The sequence below is a fragment of the Phodopus roborovskii genome, unplaced genomic scaffold (genome assembly GCF_943737965.1).
Source record: "Phodopus roborovskii unplaced genomic scaffold, PHOROB, whole genome shotgun sequence".
Lineage (NCBI taxonomy): Eukaryota > Metazoa > Chordata > Mammalia > Rodentia > Cricetidae > Phodopus > Phodopus roborovskii.
In genome coordinates this window covers 2,060,001-2,079,972 of record NW_026125489.1, presented here as the reverse complement: position 1 = coordinate 2,079,972, position 19,972 = coordinate 2,060,001, and the positions used below count along the sequence as shown (strand labels likewise).

The 19,972-nt window shown below is 53.5% G+C and overlaps 1 protein-coding gene across 1 annotated transcript in view; it reads right to left on the bottom strand.

The window, feature by feature from the left end:
- Window positions 1-1,712: 1,712 nt before the first annotated feature.
- Kif5a (kinesin family member 5A) overlaps window positions 1,713-19,972 on the bottom strand; it is a 29,601-nt gene continuing 11,341 nt past the window's right edge. The window contains exons 2-28 of the mRNA XM_051176128.1: window positions 18,853-18,940; window positions 18,692-18,765; window positions 18,362-18,466; window positions 17,596-17,644; window positions 16,927-16,982; window positions 16,716-16,803; window positions 16,355-16,479; window positions 14,368-14,472; window positions 14,068-14,216; window positions 13,809-13,957; window positions 13,094-13,269; window positions 12,877-12,945; window positions 11,079-11,285; window positions 10,700-10,846; window positions 9,180-9,368; window positions 8,666-8,783; window positions 8,301-8,365; window positions 8,089-8,198; window positions 7,486-7,587; window positions 6,898-6,958; window positions 6,617-6,688; window positions 6,378-6,482; window positions 3,291-3,507; window positions 2,968-3,121; window positions 2,597-2,676; window positions 2,155-2,182; window positions 1,713-1,801 (exon numbers count right to left, since the gene is read on the bottom strand). Coding sequence (XP_051032085.1) covers window positions 1,723-1,801; window positions 2,155-2,182; window positions 2,597-2,676; window positions 2,968-3,121; window positions 3,291-3,507; window positions 6,378-6,482; window positions 6,617-6,688; window positions 6,898-6,958; window positions 7,486-7,587; window positions 8,089-8,198; window positions 8,301-8,365; window positions 8,666-8,783; window positions 9,180-9,368; window positions 10,700-10,846; window positions 11,079-11,285; window positions 12,877-12,945; window positions 13,094-13,269; window positions 13,809-13,957; window positions 14,068-14,216; window positions 14,368-14,472; window positions 16,355-16,479; window positions 16,716-16,803; window positions 16,927-16,982; window positions 17,596-17,644; window positions 18,362-18,466; window positions 18,692-18,765; window positions 18,853-18,940 — 2,967 coding nt within the window. The 3' untranslated portion in view covers window positions 1,713-1,722. The remainder of the gene's footprint in view (window positions 1,802-2,154; window positions 2,183-2,596; window positions 2,677-2,967; window positions 3,122-3,290; window positions 3,508-6,377; window positions 6,483-6,616; window positions 6,689-6,897; window positions 6,959-7,485; window positions 7,588-8,088; window positions 8,199-8,300; window positions 8,366-8,665; window positions 8,784-9,179; window positions 9,369-10,699; window positions 10,847-11,078; window positions 11,286-12,876; window positions 12,946-13,093; window positions 13,270-13,808; window positions 13,958-14,067; window positions 14,217-14,367; window positions 14,473-16,354; window positions 16,480-16,715; window positions 16,804-16,926; window positions 16,983-17,595; window positions 17,645-18,361; window positions 18,467-18,691; window positions 18,766-18,852; window positions 18,941-19,972) is intronic.

The window sequence follows — 19,972 nt, the reverse complement described above, 5'->3', positions numbered from 1 at the left end:
AGGACTATGCTTACAACCTGTTAAACACATCATCAGATACTCAGAGTATGACAGAGAGGGGAGGTACAGCAGCAGCAGCTTCTCGTATACAGATACAGAGTACAGAGGTATGGAGCAAGAGCAGACATGAACAGTCCAACAACACGGGCTGGGGGGAGCTAGATTCAGAGACCACAGGTTTTTGCAGCATGCTGAGAGAAGGAGCCTCAGTCCCTCTTAGAAACTGGAGAAGAAAGAGAAAAGGAGGAGGCATGAGGAACCAACCGGAAGGAGCCCAGGCGCTGGAAAGGAGGGACATAGGCACACACTTTGGTTTACAGTTCTGTTCCTTTAAGGCCAAAGCTGCCCCCCCACCATCCCCCCAGCCGGCCCAACCCCTGCTTTCCCACCCCAGATTCTCCCAGAATCCTTTTCCCTTCTCCAGTTCCCTCTTCCTCGTGGTTTTCTGCACGGACTACTATTCTGGAAAAGGCCAGAGGTCTTGGCCTAGCGTAGCCCAGCAAGGGACTGGCCATTTTCTCTTGCTCCTAGTCAGGCAAGGATCTAATGTGGATATAAAACAGGCCCCACTGTCCACCTGGGGGTCTAAAGCAACCATGACAACAAGCGTGGTGAAACCAGGAACTGGGGGAGGGGCTTCTGCGGCCGCAAAGGATTTGGCAGGAGGGAGGTGTGGAAGCTAGAGGGGTTGGAGATGGAAGGCAGCTGGTTTTCATTTCCAGTGGATGGTATGGAGAGGGCTGCTGTCACTAGCTAGGGGGACCAAGAGTCAGACAGCGTCACAGTCGCTGGTAGCATAGGCAGGTCTAGGAATAGTACACAGGAATCCAGCAGACTTCGTCACCTTTACATGAGGCATCTTAGTTCAAAGCATCTCCATAGATCTAAGGTTATTTATCGATGGAAGCAGAGGTCTCCCAAGCTCTCCTGTTACCTAAGGTCTGTAACTGTCAGGCAGCCTTCGCATTAAAAAAAAAAAAAAAAAAAAAAAAAAAAAAGTGTGACAGTGACCCCTAGTGGTGGGAATCAGTACTGGCGTTACCACCAGCACCCAAGGGTGCCAGCATCAGGGCGCACGGGAGGTCTGGGCTGGATCTGAGCTCCATAAGGGAAAGCGAGCTGATGTGTGATGTGGGGTTCTTAGTCAATGTTTTTGCTTGTTTTTGCTACAGGGTCTCACTACCCCAGGATTCCTTTGAACTCATGGCCCTCCTGCCTCTGTCTGAGTGCTGGGATTCTAGGCATGTGACACCACACCCGGCTAGGCTAAGCCGGAGTTGAAAGGTTTTCAGAAGGGTTAAGAGTACAGCGGGGAGGGGCTGGGGAGATGGCTCAGTCACAGGCATGGGGACTACACCCAGACCCCCTGCACACACAGAAAAGCCAGTTTGCTACCCTAGCACTGGGGGACAGAGGCAGGCAGATGGGGGAAGCCGCAGGGGTGAGTGACCAGCCGGCCTAGCCAAAACAGCAAGCTCCAGTTTCAGTGAGAAACCTTGTCTCTAAAAATAAGGTGATGGAGGAATACACCCCTACTAACCTCTGGCCTGTGTGCGCTCACGCGCGTACACACGCACGCACACACTCTCTCAAACACACTCAACATAATACAAATAACACAAAGAGAAAAAAAAGCCAGAGACAGGAGAAGAGGCCAGGGCCAGAGAGGGACGCTGCCCCAAACTACCTGAAAGTGCAGAACAGAGCCGGAATGGGAGGGAGTTAGCTGGCTGCCGTCTCTTGGTGGAGAGGGAAAAGCTTGGCCTGCTCCTCAGCCTCATAGCCGCATGGCAGGTCACTCCTGCAGGAAGACAGGACAGTCAGCTCCATTCCTGCCCGGGTCAGGGCTCTGATAGCGTGCCTGTGAGGTAACCAAGGGCAGGGAGTTGCCCGCTTCTCGGAAAACTAAGGTCTTGCCCAAGGTCAGAGAGTTCGCAAAAGTAGAGAAAGTGCCAGATGCCCACGGCATTCTCCCTCGGGTATCATAACTGGGACAGGGAAGGGCTTGGACCAGGGGATGACAGGAAGTGCCCACAGTGGGCCTCAGCCCCCCCTCTCCCCACAAAGCTGCAGGCAATGCTCCACCAAGTGGAGAAAAGTCATTCCTCTTCCTGACCCCACCAAGAGAAGCCCAGGTTAGTGGTGTCTGGGTACCTGTTGTCGTTGATATCTGTGGCGTTTCCTGAGGAGGACATCATTGAGAAGACACGGTTAGAAAAGGCTGATAAGAGGGAAAAACTCCACAAGCCCTCCCCAGCCTGATGCCTCTGAGAAACCGGTAAACCCAAAGCTGTACCAGTCGGGCCTAATCCCAGCATTCGGAGGCAGAGGCGGGTGGATCTCTGAGGTCCAGGCCGGCCCGGTTTAGGCTGGACATCTACATTAGGCTAAGGCTCAGATAGTGGGCCCATGTGGATGTCCCCCCCCCCGCCCTCCCCCAAACCAGGGATGGAATGCTGGGCAGCAACCCCACCAAGCTCCGCCCGGACTCTCTTTATTTGATGTCCTGGCCCTGGAGAAAGGTTCTGTTAGTGCCTGCCATAAACACCCCTCAGTTTGCCCTGGGGATCCCACAGGCTGGATCTTCGTCACTCACCATTGTCCATGTTGGCCTTCTGGTAGGAAGCTAAGGGGCCACCAGAAGTGGGTCCACCGCTGGCACAGGCGTTAGCAAAGCTGGAAGGGACAGAATAGACACAGTCTCTGTCCTAATCACCTGAGAATCACCGTGCCCACACTCCGCTCGGCCCCTCGGCTTGTCCATTGCAGGGAAAGAAACGGATAATCACAGAGACGGGACGGGGAAGAGAACACCCATCTCCTAATCACACGCAGAAAGCCATGTGATGTAGGAAAATAATCAAATTTAGATAAGAGGAGAGCTGATACCACCACCCTAGGGCTCCTAGGTCCCAGGTGGCCTTGGGCTGGAACCCCAGCCACACCCACGGTCGGTCGGTCACTCACTACATATCTGAGGTGGAGCTAGGTGCAGCCGGCAGGTGCAGGGTTTGGTAGTTCTGGAAGAGGTTGTTGGTGTAACTGATACACTCCGGGCTCCGGGTGCCATAGGGGTTGGTGGGTGAGGAGGCTGGGTAGTGGCCAGGCCTCACAGGCTTAGCTGTGAAAGAAAGGTAACAACTTTGAGAAAGCTACCCTGAGTCAACCACAGCAAAATGACGTCACCATCCTTGGGCTGGAGGGCCAGGGCTAGAAGCAAGCACTGAGTTGTCGGGCACGGAGGATTGGTGGGCACCTGGATGTGGCCTCACCTCCTGGCATCCACTCACCAATCTGGGCAGAATGGCCCCGCTTGCCGGAGCTCTTGTAGCGCACAGCTTCCTTGATTCGGTCCACCTCCTGCTGGTAGCGGCGCTTGTCCTTCATGGCGCCCTCCTTGGCCTCCTTCAGTGCACCCTCCAGGGCCTTAACTCTCTCAGCCGTAGCCCTAAGTCGTTTTTCCAGTTTAGGAAGCTCACAACGCAAATCTGCATTGTCACGTACCAGCTGTGAAGTGAGCCAGTGACCCAAAATAGAGTCACCCAGTGGAGTGCGGGGGTTGGGGGAAAGAGAGAATAAAGGAAAATCAGGAGCGTGTCATTCATTTCCTTGAACAGCCACCTCCTTCCCCCTAGGTAATATGCGGTTCTACCCAGTTCTCTCCGGCTCCCTACATTATTTTCTAAGGAGCAAAACCTCCTCCTACAGCCCCTGCCTGCCCCCCCCTCCCCGGGTTCATACACCTAGACACTCCCACATTGTGTGCCACAGCCTGTGCCAGACCTACAGCTCCAGGTCCCCAGTGGGGATGTGGGCTGTGTGGGCATGCGCAGAGAGGACAGCAAGAGCACATGACAGTCGAGGGAGGACATGGATGAGAAGCCTGAGAGCAGAGCCCTGCAGGGCAGGAACCAAGCCAGGACCCCATCACAGTCAGGCACTGCCTCCCACGCACCTAGCCACACACGGACACACACACACAGGGACACACACACACGGACACACACACACAGGGACACACACACACACACATGGACACACACACGGGGACACACACACACACACACACGGGGGGACACACACACATACAAACACACACACGGACACATACACACACGGACACACACACACATGGACACACACACACACACACACACCCACACATGGCCCCCCCCCCCCCCCCCCCCCGGGGGGGACACACACACATACAAACACACACACGGACACATACACACACGGACACACACACACATGGACACACACAAACACAGACATACCCACACATGGACACACACACACACACACACACACACACACACACGGACATACATGGACACAAACACACACACATGGATACATACACACACACGGACACACACACACACACATGGATACATACACACACACGGACACACACACACACGGATCTTCCCACACATCCAGCCATGCATGGACACACACACACACACACACACATACACACACACACACACACACACACGCATCCTCCCACGAATCCAGCCACGCATGGACACAGCCTCCCATGCAGCCACATGCACATGGATCCTCCCACTCAGCCATGAGAAGCCTCCCAGAAAGGAAAGAATGTTTGTGACCGGATCTCACAAACATTTGAGCTCATCACCTTCGCATTCAAGGACCTCCTGGGCCATTCTCCCCAACCCCATTTAAATTGTGACAGCAACCACTCTGCAGTCAGAAAGGCCCACGGGTCGGTTCGCAGGTCCACACAATGACTGGGCACTTGAGACTACGCAAGGCCGCAAAGCCGTGGGGTCTGGGAGGCTGGAGGCTGGGGCAGTCAGGCTGGTCAGGATAGCAGAGAACAGATGGGAAAGGGCAGAGCTGCACCCTCTGTTCAGCTTTAGACGGTTAGGATCCTCAGATTTCGCTGTAGTGCTGGTTTAGGTTAACCGGGACAGTGAGTGTCAACAACCCTGTGTCCTTCATAGACTCATGTCTGCTGTGTAGGACATCGTGTTTAGCCTGTCTGCCCTTTAGGGGAGCAATGTTTGGAGTTTGGGACTTAAAGAGGAATCAGAGGCTTTGAGGACGGAAAGGGGGGGCAAGCAGAAAGAAAAGACGAAAGGGAGGAGGGAAAGGAAGGAGGGAAGAAGGAAAGAAAAAGAAGACTAAGAATGGAAAGAAAGACAGAGTCACACTATGTAGCTCAGACTGACCTAGAACTCACTATATAACCTCGGCGGTCCTCAAACTCTACTTCCTCAAGTGCTGGGGTCACAGGCGTGTGCCACCATGGCTGGCCCCAGTTTGATATACACTAGAGTTGAGCTCTGTACAAACTCAAGGCACACTCTCAACTGCCTGCCCCCCCCACCTTTTTTTTTTTTAGATTTCCTAGCTGTCATTCAACTTTTTGGTGAAGCTGTTATACCACTTCATAGCATGAGAAGGAAGGAGAGATAATAGTCAAGCCCTTTCCAGATCCAAAGAACGCAAACCCAGCAGGCTTCGAAAGTTTCCCAAAGGACGCACACTGAGTCTCTACTGTGCTACAAGGGCATCAGGCTGGGAAAGCGTGGGCGCGGCTACTGAGCATGAGTCTAGACAGAACATAAAGGTGGGCTTGACAGGGAGGGAATGAAATTTAGGTTGGGGCTCATTGTACGAATTGGTTAAAGAGCCAGACTGTTGAGTGTGCTGGCTCCTTGACGAGGATGCTTCTGCTGGGGACACAGTTCCTGTCCTTATTCCTGATTGCCCTTTCAGCCACCCAGCCCATACCTTGGAAACCCAGTCCTGTACCTACAGAGCAGCAGCAGCAGCGGGACAGAGAGGCAGCAGCAACTCAAAGCAGGGGTCTGACTGGCCCTCACTAGGGGGTCATGTGAAAAAAATGACATACCTGCCCCAGGTAGGCAAATGGAGTTGTTTGGTTTTGATAAGAAAAATCCTAATTCCCATCTTCCTTACATCCCTAGCTGAAGTCCAGTACTATTATACCTGACCCCAACCCCAGGACAGTGCTAGGGATTGCCCGTCAGGGCCTTGTGCAGCGCAGGCAAGCCCTCTGCTCAGAGTGGCCTCCCAGCCCTCCCCGGAGCCACAGCCCCTGTGTCTCCACAACTTCCACACATTACAACCCCTTTCTCCGAGGCAGGGCTGGGGACTTGCCCTTTAAGTAAAGGTAAGTGGAGACTCTGAAGGAGAGACAGGTACAGAGCAAACATCACTGTGCAGTGTGCACATGGATCCAGACAGGATGCCAAGAAGGGGCTCAGTGAAAAGAAGGGAAGTAAAAGGACTGTGCGCGTGCACACACGCGCGCGCGCGCGCGCACACACACGCACGCCTCCCCTTGCCTCCGTTCTCTCCACCCCCTTCTGGATGCTTACCTGTTTGTGAACTTTTGTAAGCTGCTCCAGGTTGTTCTCAAGAAAGGAGATCTTCTGTCTCTGGGAGTGAACCCCCCCACTGTCCTCGGGTTCCATCTCTGCACTCTGATCAGAGGGAAGGGAAGAGAGGCATGGCTGCCCTGAGGCCAAACCAATCCCACAGGGGACAATGGGGAGGAGAGGATGGGATGGGTGTGGGGTGGTGGGGACAGGCGAGGACACTTGAGGACAGCACTCACTTTCTTGACTCGAGTCGTGACGTCTTGAACGAACAGCTTGCGAAGGTTGTGAAGGGTCTGGAGTTCCCGGGCCTACAAAGAATAATTCAGAACTGGGCGTGGCTGGGTATTGAGTCTCCCTTCCCCCTCTCCAGTCCATGGAAACTTCAGTCTACGTGGTCAAATGGGTCGGTCACCCCAGATGAGCGGCCACACCCGTCTTACAGGAAGGGCTAAGGACAAACAGGAGGATGGGGAGCTGCCTCCTACTCTGCTAATTTAGCACAAGGGAGACCACTCACAACTGTCTCCTCCAGCCCCTTGAGGTCCTGCTTGGACTGCTCATGTCGCTCGTACAGAAATCTGTGGCAAGAGAAGCGAGGAACACAGACAAGACCACTACCATACCTTTCACCTTTACCAATTATAGTCATGCTTGCAATGCAGTAATCAGAGAGGAACCCTTAAAAGAGAGTTAAGCTATTTTATGAAAGGCCGTGATTCTGTTATTTACACATAAGGCTACCAGGTGTCCATCCTTGCCAACTCTGTTCTATGCTTATAACACAGTCACATGCAGTTTCTAAGACCACGCCCTCTGTACTGCTTCAAGACCTGATTTGCATACTTAACAATTCTGGCTGTGCTGGAACTCGCTCTGTAGACCAGGCTGTCCTTGAACTCAGAGATCCGCCTGCCTCTGCCTCCCCAGCGCGGGGACTAAAGGCGTGCGCCACCACACGCAGCCTGGCAGTCATTTCTGCTGGCCTCCTTTCCTCTCTCCCCTCTTCACGCTTGCTTCCTGTGACTGTCCTCGCTGAGGCCAGCCAAGCGTGTGCCCGACTCTATATATTCATCCCGTTTCCCGGCCTGCCGGTGGACGGACTCACGTCAGCTCCTGGAGTTTGATGCTCTTCTCATGCTCTTCGTTCTTCAGCCGCTCATAATCAGCCTGAAGCTTCTCCAGCTCCAGCTGCAGTTTCTGGTTCAGGCTAGGGAGGGTGAGGGCATTGAAGAGATAGGCACACTAAAGGGAGAAAAGCGGAGCCCTGCCCACAGGTATGGGAATAAGCACCAGCTACCATTTTCATGCCGGCGTGGGACCCTGAGTGCTCCGATTATAAAAGCCTCAAGGACAGGGTTAATTCTAACTTCCTGTGCCTTTTTTTTTTAATTGATTTTTTTTAATGTGTGTGTTTTGTCTGCCTGTATGTCTGATACATGTATGCCTGCTACCTGAGGAGGTCAGAAGAGGGTGTTGGATCCCCTGGGACTGGAGTTTCAGATGGCTGTGAGCCACCATGTGGGTGCCGGGAATCAAACCCAGGTCCTCTGGAAGAGCAGCCAGGCTCTCAAACACCTTGCATCTCTTGAAGTTGGGCTTTGAAGTATGTCATTGTTGAGGAAATGACCTTGGACATTAAGGATCATGGAGTGGCCACAGTGAGATGAGGGACTGGAGGGACACTTGAGCGACCCGCTAGGACCCTTACTCTTTTAGTTCATCAATGGTCCTCTGTTTCTCATTGATCTCGTCCCGGAGGCGGGCCAGCTGCCGGTGATGGGCCTCACGGTGATTCTCCATCTGCAGTTCGAGGGCCTTCTGCAAACAACCCAACCCTGTGCTCAGAGCCAGGCTCCCCGGCCAACGGTGGGCCCAGCCCCTGCCCTGCCAAGCACCCACCCTCACAGCTTCCCAGGTCACCTTCACGTCCTCTGCGTCCTGTGTGTCTGGCTCCTTGTCTTTGAGGGCCACTTCATGCACAGTCTCTAAGTGAGAGAGAGGAAGACGGCTTCATGATTCCAGAGCTCCAGGCCTCAGGGGATGGGTCTTGGGGATGTTCTGGGCTAGGACAGTCCAATGTGACCGACTCATTGGGGATGGGGAACAACCAAGGGTCTACGGTTCGTGTAAAATGGGCTACACACAAAAGCCAGGCTACATGTTAGATAGCATATGAGCGGACACTCAAGCCCATGCTAAGCGAGATGCTATCGGGTCATTTCTTCCCAGGAGGGTGACTTTCCTTTCTAGTCCCTCCTGGGACCTCAGACCTAAGAAGGCCTCACCCTGCGCCTGAAGCTTGGCTAGCTCATCGCTCAGGGAGTCGTAAGACTCTTCCAGGTGGCGTTTCTTCAGCTCCACACTCTGCATGTATTCCGTAAGCGAACGGATCTTGGCCTCATGCTGGTAAGGAGGGTGGCAGAAAGGAGACCAAGGGCACAAGGGTCTAGCAATGACTGCAGCCATGTCACCACCCCCATCCCCCCCTGCTGCCCTTTCCATAAGGACACAGGCAGGCCAGGGGCCATTCCTACGGACAGTATCCCCTGAGCTTCCAACCCCACCCCAGCCTGGGTCCTCCCCCAAATCACCCCAGGGTCTCCAGTCCTTGATCTCCACTGACCCCAAGGCTCTGACATGAAGTCAGTGCTGCCAAGTTTTTGGTTTTCATTTTTCGTCTCTGTACTGGAACTGGGTCTGTAGACCAGGCAAGCCTCGAACCCAGAGACCCACTGGGCGTGTGCCACCACCACCCGGGCAGTTTTCCTGTAGCACAGGACAGCCTTCTCAGACGCTCACCTGTGAGATGAGCAGCTGACAGGATGAGAGCTCCCTGCCAGTCACCTCCATCTTGCGATGGCATTCCACCTGGAGGCTCTCCAGCTGCCGACACCGCTTGACCACGGACTTAACCTCCGATTTGATTTTGCTGATGTAGAGTCGGGCCACCGTGAACTCCTCTTCGATGGCGCCACTGATCTCCACCGGCTGAGGGTGGGCAGAGGAGGAAGAGCTGCTTCTCTGAGGCAGAAAGTGTGTACCTGCATCCTTCACCCTCTGCCCACCCGAATCACACCCCATCGCAGGCACCCAAGGAAGCTGGGAATTCCTGAACACCTTTTAGCAGCTGGTGCTGGCTGGTTTTATGTCAACTTGACACAGCTAGAGTCATCTCAGAGGAGGGAGCCTCGATTGAAACAATGCCTAATAAGATCCCGCTGCAGGCAAGCCCATAAGGGCATTTTCTAAATTACTGATTGATGGGGAGGGCCCAGCCCATGGCGGGTGGTGCCATCCCTGGGCTGGTGGTCCTGGGTTCTGTAAGAAAGCAGCCTGAGCAAGCCAGGATGTGCTAGCTCCCTCCATGGCCTGTGCATCTGCTCCTGCCTCCAGGTTTACGTTCCTGCCTTTGGGTTCCCTTTCCTCCGGCCCCCTTGGGTTTGGTCCTGGTGTTTCATCACAGCAATTGTAAAAGGTGGCTCCTATCAACTAACATTCCACTTTGAAGCCTCCGCTGACATTCAGATGCTGGATTCTGAGACAATTCACAATCACCCAGTGGTCCTTTGCTTGCTGCATTACCCATGCCAGCCCCAAGCCCCTGGGCTTAGGTGCTTTGCCTGTGTTAGCAACCCCCCCCCCCCAAGGACTGGGATGACAGCTGCATGCCTACGGCCCAGCTGGACTTTCTTTTGTAGATAAATTAGCTCTGCCTGGTAACCCCAATAGGTTGCTTTTTCTTTTCTTTGTTTTGGGGTTTTGTTTGTTTTTCGAGACAGGGTTTCTCTACGTAGCCCTGCCTGTCCTGGAACTCGCTCTGTAGACCAGGCTGGCCTCAGACTCACAGAGACCCGCCTGCCCCAGCCTCCCGAGTGCTGGGACTAAAGGCGTGCGCCACTGCCTGGCTTCCAGTGGCTTTGCACAGATGTCATTCCCATCAGGGGCCACCTCTAAACCCAGCCACAGGGCCTCTCTGAAGTCGGTATGTGAGCCCTTTAGAACTGTCTTTTCAGTTGTTCCAACCAATCTGTCTTTGTGTCTACTCTGATGAAAGCTCTCTTCTTTTGTCAACTTTAAAAAAAAAAAAAAGGATCTTGCTTGCCCATGCTGGCCTAGAACTCCTGTTCTCTCTGTCTCAGTCTCCCAATGCTGGGATTACAGATGCGCGGAATCGCATCTGGCTGTTGGGAGGGCTGCTTCTTGGGTCTTTGTCTTGACTTTCTCAGTACCCCAAAAGGACGGACTGTCCCACCATGCCTCTGTCCCCAGCGCCCAGAGCAAGAGTGCCACGAACAGCACTGCTGTCTCCCACTGCTTACCAGCTTAATCTCACCGTTGCCCACGATGACACTGAACTCACTCAGGTCCTTCATCAGCCCATTCAGTACTTCGGCGATGCGTTTGCGCTGGTGTCCGCTGACCTCCTGGAGCCGTTGCAGCTCAGACTCCAGGGACAGCATGGTGGCCTAGGGACAGCCCCTACGGTCATTCCCATTCCCATCCTCCCACTCCCCTTTCCCAGCTCGAGCAGAGCCTCTCCTATTATGTAAGGCTCTATGGAGAGAACACAGACCCTGCAGAAGCCTCTGGAAGAGGGGAGGCGTCTCAACACACTGATCAGCAGCAGCAGCAGCAGCAGCAGCAGCATGCAGCCACGGCAGGAAGCAGGTGCATCCTGAGGTCTCGACAGCCACTCACCACCTTCTGGGACAGTTCATCCACCAGCAGCTGGTTCTGCTGGCTCTTCTCCTCCACCTCCTGGGACTTCTGGTCGTAGTTGACTGCCAGCTCCTCCAGGGCCTGTAGCACCTCCTTCACCTCATCCTTCGCCGCATCGTTCTCGGACTGCAGGTGGCTCAGCTCCCGCTGGACCTTCTCGTTGTCTCCGCGAGTAGACACCAGCAGCTTCAAGGAAGAGGCAGGGCACGGGAGGGAGAGAGAGAGAGAGCGTGTGCCCTGTCAGTGACCGTGGCTGCCTCGTGAGCCCCTAGCTGAGCTCCACCGCCCCCACCCTCCCCGCCCACGCTTGAAATACAAGTCAAGGGGATGTGGGAAAGCGCCTGGGCTCCATCACTGGGACTTGAAGAACAACCTGGCCGGACACTATGTAACTTCAAACAGACTTGAATGCTTGTCAGTTAGTTTGTTTTTGAGATAAGGTTTCTCTGTGTAGCCCTGGCTGTCCTGGAGCTCAACTCTGTTGACCAGGCTGGCCTCAAACTCAGAGATCCACCTGCCTCTGCTTCTAAGTGCTTCGATCTTGGTGTTAGCATTCAGGTGTCTGTACTGGCCTGTCCATGGGGTTCTGACAGGATACGTCGTCCTCAGCTGCCGCCGCTAAGAGCACCACCTGTGCACATTCACGGCATTCCCTTTTAAAAGGGCCCTGCCGCCTCCCATCTTCTCTCTCTTTGCTTTTCTGCCTGCCTGTCCCTCATTCTCTCTCTCTCTGGTTCTTCCCTTCTCTCTTCTGCTGCTCCTGTCCCAGGAGCCGGTCACCCATTCCCTCCCCCTAATTAAAAAGAACCCTCCATGTGAGACGCCATGTCATGGTGTCTTTCTCTCTTGAGACACTTTTCAAAATTACAACAAAAGGCACGCACTACCATGCCCAGGCTAGCCTTGAACTCTGATCATCCTGACTCAGCTTCCTAATAGAAGTTTCCAGATTGCAACAATTTTCATGGGTCACTAACCAATGAGGAGAATGGCCATCCTTCCATGCACTTATTTTTTTTTTTGTAGCCAGATCACAGGCTACAAGTCTTTGTAGCCAAAAACAAGTTTGAGCTTCCATCCCGATCACAGGTATGTGCCAGATCATAGGTGTGTGCCGAATCACAGGTGTGTGCCAGATCGCAGGTATGTGCCTGATCGAAGGTGTGTGCCTGATCGCAGGTGTGTGCCAGATCGCAGGTGTATGCCAGGTCACAGGTGTGTGCCAGGTCACAGGTGTGTACCAGATCGCAGGTGTGTGCCAGATCGCAGGTGTATGCCAGATCACAGGTGTGTGCCAGGTCACAGGTGTGTGCCAGGTCACAGGTATGGGCCAGATTGCAGGTGTGTGCCAGGTCACAGGTGTGTGCCAGATCGCAGGTGTGTGCCAGATCGCAGGTGTGTGCCAGATCATAGGTGTGTGCCAGGTCACAGGTGTGTGCCAGATCGCAGGTGTGTGCCTGATCACAGGTATGTGTCAGATCACAGGTGTGTGCCAGGTTACAGGTGTGTGCCAAATCGCAGGTGTATGCCAGATCACAGGTGTATGCCAGATCACAGGTGTGTGCCAGATCACAGGTGTGTGCCAGATCACAGGTGTGCACTACCACATCTGGTTCCCACCGTGCTGGGGATAACAGCAGGGCAGGGCTTCAGGCATGCTCAGCCCCCACCCCACCACCCGAGCTTCCACATCCTCAGCCCCTCCGGTTAAAGGAGCCTCTTGGATTTGTGGGAATAAAGACAAAAGCCGTTCCCTCTGGTTCTCTCTGGCTGTTACCTCTTCCTGGTCCAGCATCTGCTGCTTCAGTTTCTCAATGAGCTGGCTCTGCTGGTTGATTTCATCGTCCTGTGAGAGGCAAGCGAGATGCCGGTGAAAACCAGAGAGCTGCTGTGAGCTGCAGATCTATCACCCCAAGAGGAAGGTTTTTTTTCTGGGGCCCAAGCACTTTATGTTTGAATTCTTAGCCTTCAGCACCCCGCCCATCTGCCTTCACCTTGTCATCAAGCTGCTTGTAGAGACGGCGGATCTCTTCCTCATATTTCTGCCTCTCCTCAGGTGCGATGCGGACCACAATGGATGAGTTGTCATTCATGGGGGTCTCCTCGCACAGCTCAGCTCCCAGAGCTGAATCCTCCCCAGCCAGGCGCTCGGTCTCAGGCACATTCTCTCCTGACAGATGGACAGAAGGAGGGACAGTGTGAATGTTAGTATTATCAACCTCGCAGGATCCAGCATCACCTATAAGACAAAGCCCTGGAAGTCTAAGAGGGGGATTCCAGAGTGCATTCAGGTGGGCAGATCCACCTTAAATGTGGGCAGGACCATCCCAAGGGCCAGTGTCCAGACCCAATGAGGAGGAGGAGGAGACAAGAGGCATACCAACTCTCATCTGTTTCCTGACTGCAGGTGTAATGTGAGCTCCAGCACTTTCCCTGCACCCTCAGACTGAGCCAGAGTACATACTCTGGCTACAGTTAGGGAGAGTGAGCCGCCACCCTCTCTGACTCCTCAGAGCCAGGATCCCAGCCTCCCCCGCCTCTGGAGCACCTCAGTTGGTGATGGGTTTATTCACCGAGCCTCTGCACCTCTTCCAGAAACAGCCTTGCTTCCTAGAGATTGTTGCTGGCCTTAAACACTCCCAGGTGGTGCTGTCCCTAGGCCTTGTCTGTTACTCCCATGGGGCTGGGGGTGGGGGCTCCCTCTCTAACCATTGCGCCACCGGCTTAGCTCGGCCTCCAGCTTTGCAATCGTCTCCTTCTGGGCCTTGGTCTTCTCCTTCTCCTTCTCATATTTTTTCTTCCACTGCTCGGCGGTCAACTCCAGATTCACGGATGCAGTGTTCTTAATGGTCTTTGCCCTGGGTGAAGATGACCCTTACGTTGGTCTTTGGTGATGTGGGGGGGGGGGCAGCAGGGGATGAGATGAGGGCAGGACACCTGGGCCCCCTCTGGGGGCCCTGACACTGACCGCTGCCCGAACATGAGCGTGGACTTGGTCTCAGCATCGTTGTAGCTGGATGGCGAGCAGCAAATGAACATGGTGGTCCTACAGTTCCCTCCCAGGGAGTCCTGGAGAATCCGTGTCATCTTGCTGTCACGGTACGGCACGTAGCTTTTCTAGAGCAGGAGGGAGACCGTGAATGAGAGAAAATTACTTCGAGAGGGTAACAAGGGACAGTGATGCTCGCTGAGGATGGAGTGGGTCATGATGAGAAAGGGGCTTGTTGGGGAAGAGGCGGAGGGGGACGGTGACCTAGGGAACACTTACAGTGCCCTCAGCCAGGGCGGAGATCACGTTCCCCAGGGCTGACAGTGACTTGTTGATGTTCTTGGCCTCATCCAGCACAGCCCCCTCTGCCCCTGTCTTGCTAACCTGTCAGAGTTACAGGGCAAGTGTGTCAACGAGAGCCGCACAGGCTGTTACTACATCTTCCCACTTACAAGGGCCAGGCCCTAAAGGGGAGGGGACTGAGGATAAAGGGACATGCTCAGCCAGGGTCAGGAGGACCCCTCCTCCAGCCCCCGGAACGGAACTGTCCCGTGGCTGCCCTTACCATGACAGTACATAAGTTACACACTATCACTTATATGAAATATTGGGGATTGGCAGATTCAAAGCCAGAGGGTAACCATGGTGTCCAGGGGATGGGTAGTGGGGAGAATGGGCAGTGCCTGTTGGGTAATGAAAATGTTCTAGAATTTGGCAGTATGGACAGTGTATGATGTTCAGGAGACGCTAACCTGACTGGATTATCTGGGGGAGCGGATGGGTGGGTGGGTGGAGTCTCACTGTGTAGCCCAGACTAGCTTCATACTCATTGTCCATCTTGTTCAGCTGACTGCAGGGATGACAGATGTGGACCACCACACCTGACTCAGGACTGTTTAGTGTGTTTTTGTAGGCGCACATATGTGTAGAGGTCACAGGTCAACTTGGGTGCTGTTCCTCAGAAATTGACTGTTTCTTTTTTTTTTTTTTTTTTTTTTTTTTTTTTTAAGCCACGGTATCTCCCTGGGACGAGGAACTTTCTGGGTAAGCTATGCTAGCTGGCCAGGGAGCCCCAAGCATCTGCCCGCCTCCAGCTCCCTGGTGCTGGAACTGCAGGCATGCACCACCATGCTCGGTTTTTTGCATGCTGCTGGGCACTGGAACTCGGGTCCTGGCGCTGTTAAAGCAAGCAATTTACCAACTAAGTATGTCCCCAGCCCCATGTTTTGTTTTGTTTGAGACAAGGTGACTCATCCAGGCTAGTCAAACTCCCATGTTGTTAACGATGAACTTGAACTTCCAATCCTTCTGCCTCCTCCATCTCTCAAGTGTGGGATGCCAGGCACATACCAGTATGTCCTACTTATGTAGTGCAAGAGACCAAACCCAAGGGTTAGTGCCTCTACCAAAGGAGTTATGTTCCCAGCCTTGGATTGCACGCGTGCATGTGTGCGTGCGTGTGTGTATGGTATGTGTGATGTATGTGTGTGGTGTGTGTGTGTGTATGGTATGTGTAAGTAATATGTTGTGTGTATGATATGTGTGTGTGGTGTGTGTGTATGGTATGTGTGTGTATGAGGTGTGTGTGAGATATGTGTGTATGGTGTGTGTGTGTGTATGAGGTATGTGTGTGTGAATGTTTGGGGCTTCTGGAGATCTGAGCTCAGGTCCTCAGGCTTGCACAGTAAGTGTTGTGTCTCTTGAGCCATTTCCCTGTTTGTATTTTAATGGTGACATATTTGTTAATTACTGGAGAGGGTTCGTACTGTCTGCCTGCTCTTCCCAAGTGCTGGTGTGAAAGGTATATTGCCACCACACATGGCCAAATTTAGTTTTCTTTCCAATTCAATTTTTGGTTTTTTGTTTTGTTTTGTTTTGTTTTTTGTTTTTGTTTTGTTTTTCTGGTTTCTTTGAGACAGGGTTTCTCTGTGTAGCCCTGCCTATCCTGGAACAAGTTCTGTAGACCAGGCTGGCCTTGAACTCACAGAGATCCACTTGCCTCTGCCTCCCAAGTGCTGGGATTAAAAGTGTGTGCCATCACTGCCTGTTCTCAAAATTTAGTTTTTGAAAACGCAAAGCTTCCCCCCAAGGGTTCCTTTTCAGCCCCCACCCCACCTCCCTCCAAATCCCCAACCTTCTCGCTCCTTCCCCCCAAGGGTTCCTTTTCAGCCCCCACCCCACCTCCCTCCAAACCCCCAACCTTCTCGCTCCTTCCCCCCAAGGGTTCCTTTTCAGCCCCCACCCCACCTCCCTCCAAATCCCCAACCTTCTCGCTCCCAGCCAGGTCCACAAGGTACAGCTTCCCGCTGAGCTTCTGCTCAGTCTCTATGTTCTCCTGCTTGATGTTGATGAGGAAGATGCTGTGGCTCCGAGAACTGTGCTCATTCATATCTGCAGGGGCAGGAAACATGGATCCCTACCCACCAACCCCTGCAGACCTGCAGTCCTCAGCCACAATGCCCACTAGCTGCCACCCCACTCACTGAGAGAAAGGGCCACCAGGGCCATGTTCTGCTGTATCATCTCCTAGGCAGTAGGCTACACAGGCAGGAGGATCCTCCCCCCCCCCATTGGGCACAGAAGTTAGAAGACCTCCAGACCCCACAGCTCTTTCTGTCCCCACTCACTGGTGACAGCCACATGACGGTTCGACTTCCCTTCATCGATCACGTCCAAAATCTCCTCTGGGCTGGACACAAAGCGCTCGGTACATCCCTGTAGGGGGCAAACAGCGGGGAGCACACACTTTGACCTGGCTCACCCACCGTCATGAGGGTCACTGACCGCTCACACAGCCTCGACTCCCTCGTTGCACACAAGAACCCCACCTGCTCTCACCTTGACAAAGGGTACCCGGTTTTTGTCCTCATGCACAGACAGGTTTGTCTTGGTCACTGAATCAAGACAGAGCAGGGTGAGAGAGATCAGTACCCGCCCGCCCCTGGGTACCCCGCAGGAAGACTCCCCGGGGAAATCCAAAGGCTATGCTCACGGGGGGGGGGGGGGGGTTGGGTGTTCTGGCTCCAAATGTAAGGGCTGGGCCTTAAGCTCACCCCCACCTCTCCCAGGCTTTGGGGAATTTCCTTCTTTCTTTCTTTTCCTCTGTAGTAGAGGGGGTTGAATGCAGAATCTCACTCCATGCTAGGAAAGGCACTTTGCCACCTACCCACCCCAGCTCCTCCTGGCTCTGCCCATTAATTAGGGTTTGAACATAAGGCCTCGCTCACGCTTGCTACGCAGCCTCCGCCACTCACTCCATCCTACCCTTTTTACCCTTTCCTTTTCAGACACAACCATGCTCTTTCCCAGAGTGTCCTCAAAAACCACAATCCTCCTGCCTCAGCCTAGGCTTCCAGGCAAGCACCACCATCCCTGACTGAAAGTCTGTGGAGGGGAGGAGCCGAGGACTCTGGTGTGAAGAGGCATGTCCTGGATGTTCAAATGCAACCAAACTCCGGATAAAGGCGGTCTCTCGCATACCTTTACCCACTGAGCCCAGGTACTCACCATCCAAAAGGTCTCGGATCTTATCCAGGTAAATCTCAAAGTAAGAAACCTGGCCGGGAAGAAAGGGGACAATGTGCGATGTTCAGGTTGTTTTAATTTTATTTTTACGTGTATGCCACCATGTGGGAGCTGGGAATTGAACCCAGGTCCCCCGGGAGTGATGAGTGATGTCATTCTGTATATGTTTCTCATACTGGTTAATGAATAAAGCACTGTTGGCCAATAGGAAAGGAAGATAGGAGGGACTAGGAGACAAGGAGGAAAGAGGAAGTAGGAAGCAGGAGTCACGATGGAGAGCCTGGAGGGAAAAGGACCACCATTCCTCTGCTCTCGGAAAGGCCACGTGGAAATACATAGAAATGGGTTGATAATTAAGACAGAGCTAGCAGATAAGAAAGTAGTAACTGGCCAACAGTATAATATCTAATACAGAGTCTCAGTGCATTATTTGGGGCTGGCGCAGCAGCGGGACAAGACCAGAGGCGGCGGGCAGAAAAACCACACTCGATACACGGGAGAACAACCAATGGGCTTAACCTCTGAGCCGAGCCATCTCTCCAGCCCCAAGAGGGCGATCTTAAATCTAACACAGGAATCCCAAACCAATGCGACTGGTTCAAGAAGGATGGTGGCTGGCAAGGTGCAGGAGAGGGCACCTTGGTGGGAAGTTGAGGTAACCAGAGGAGAGAGTAAAGCTTTAAGCTGGCTCATTCTAGCTTCCATCCCAGTCTCCATCTGGGTCCCCCAGAGGTCACCTGCTGATTACCTTAATGTGGAATTCCAGATTCTCATCCATGGAGTAGATGTGGTTGAAGATGTCTCGAGCAATCCGAGGGATGATTCCCATCAGCTGCGGGTCGTGCAGCTTTCCCTGGAGGTCAGAGCAGGGCAGCCGGGGTCACGGGAGGGAGGGAAAGTGGGCGGACTGAAGGGATCCCTCCAAACCTCCCCTACCACACCGCTCCTCACTCATCCTCTGCACCCATCTGTCTCCGACTCAGCCCACCCTCCATTCCTGCGCTGTCCCTAGCAGAGATTCTTCATCTTCTGCGGACCCTTCCTCTCATTCCTCACCCCCCCAAGTCAGACCCCTCACCTCCATGGTATGTGTTTTCCCTGAGGATGTCTGTCCATAAGCAAAAATTGTGCCGTTGTAGCCAGCAAGGACGTCTGGAAGGGAAGGCAGAGAAGGAGATCGGTGGGGGACAGGGGTGGCGAGCGTCGGGTGGGGAAACATCCCGGAGATGAGGCTCTTACCTTTGACGATCTGCATGGCACATGCATGATAAACTTGCTCCTGAGTCGTGTTTGGGGGGAACACACGGTCAAAGACGTATGGCTTTCCCTGGAGGGGAAAACAGGAGAGACAGGCATGAGCAGGGAGTATGAGATGGAGGGGGGCACTGCAGACCTTTCCAGTCTTCAGAAGCATCCGGACTCTACAGCACTGACAACACACGGGACGTTTGGGAGGTGAGAGAACCTTCCAGAAGCAGCTTACTTCTGACAGTGGGAAGAGTACCGTCTGCCAGCGTGTCACTAAGTTGTGTCTCACAGTGAGGTCATGCAAGGGGGTCCCTGTCTGAATGCGAGATTCTAGAATCCCACTAACCCCAAACACCTTCCTGGGAAATCAGACAGGAAAAGGCAAAAAAAAAAAAAAAAAAAAAAAAAAAATAGAAGGTGAGGAATTCCTCATCACCAGTGAAGAGAACCTCAAAGTTGAAAACACCTTCCTCTCCAGGGCTGTTTGTCTGCTGGTATAGAACTTCGTCAAGAAGTGTGCTGGAGAGACAGGTCAGCGGCTAAGAGCATGTACCTGAGTTCAGTCCCAGAACCTACACAGCAGCTCACAAGCATCCGTAACCAGGCACACATCCAGTACACTTACATACATGCAGGCAAAACACGTGTACATAAGAACATTTTTTGAGTCGGGCGTTGGTGATGCACGCCTTTAATCTCAACACTGGGGAGGCAGAGGCAGGTGGATCTCTGCGGGTTCGAGGCCAGCCTGGTCTACAGAGTGAGTTCCAGGACAGGCTCCAAAACAATACAGAGAAAACCTGTCTCAAAAAAACCAAAGGAAATTTTAATGATGTATTAAGTGAAAGATGCAAAATTGGTGCCACAGGTGGAGGCTGTCCTGATATGCAAGGGAAGTGAAGCGTGCGTGCATGGAGGGCGTCCGTGCAGACACTGGGACAGTTCCCTGGTTTTGAAAGAAATATATGAAATCAGAGGTGGATGCCCCTTTAAGGAACATGACTCAGTGTGAGCCCTTGTCTACCGTGTACAAAGCCCAGCACAGGAACAGCAACAGACTAACTGAGGCCGACCATCAAACCCGCAAGCACGTGGCCTAGCCCAGGTAACG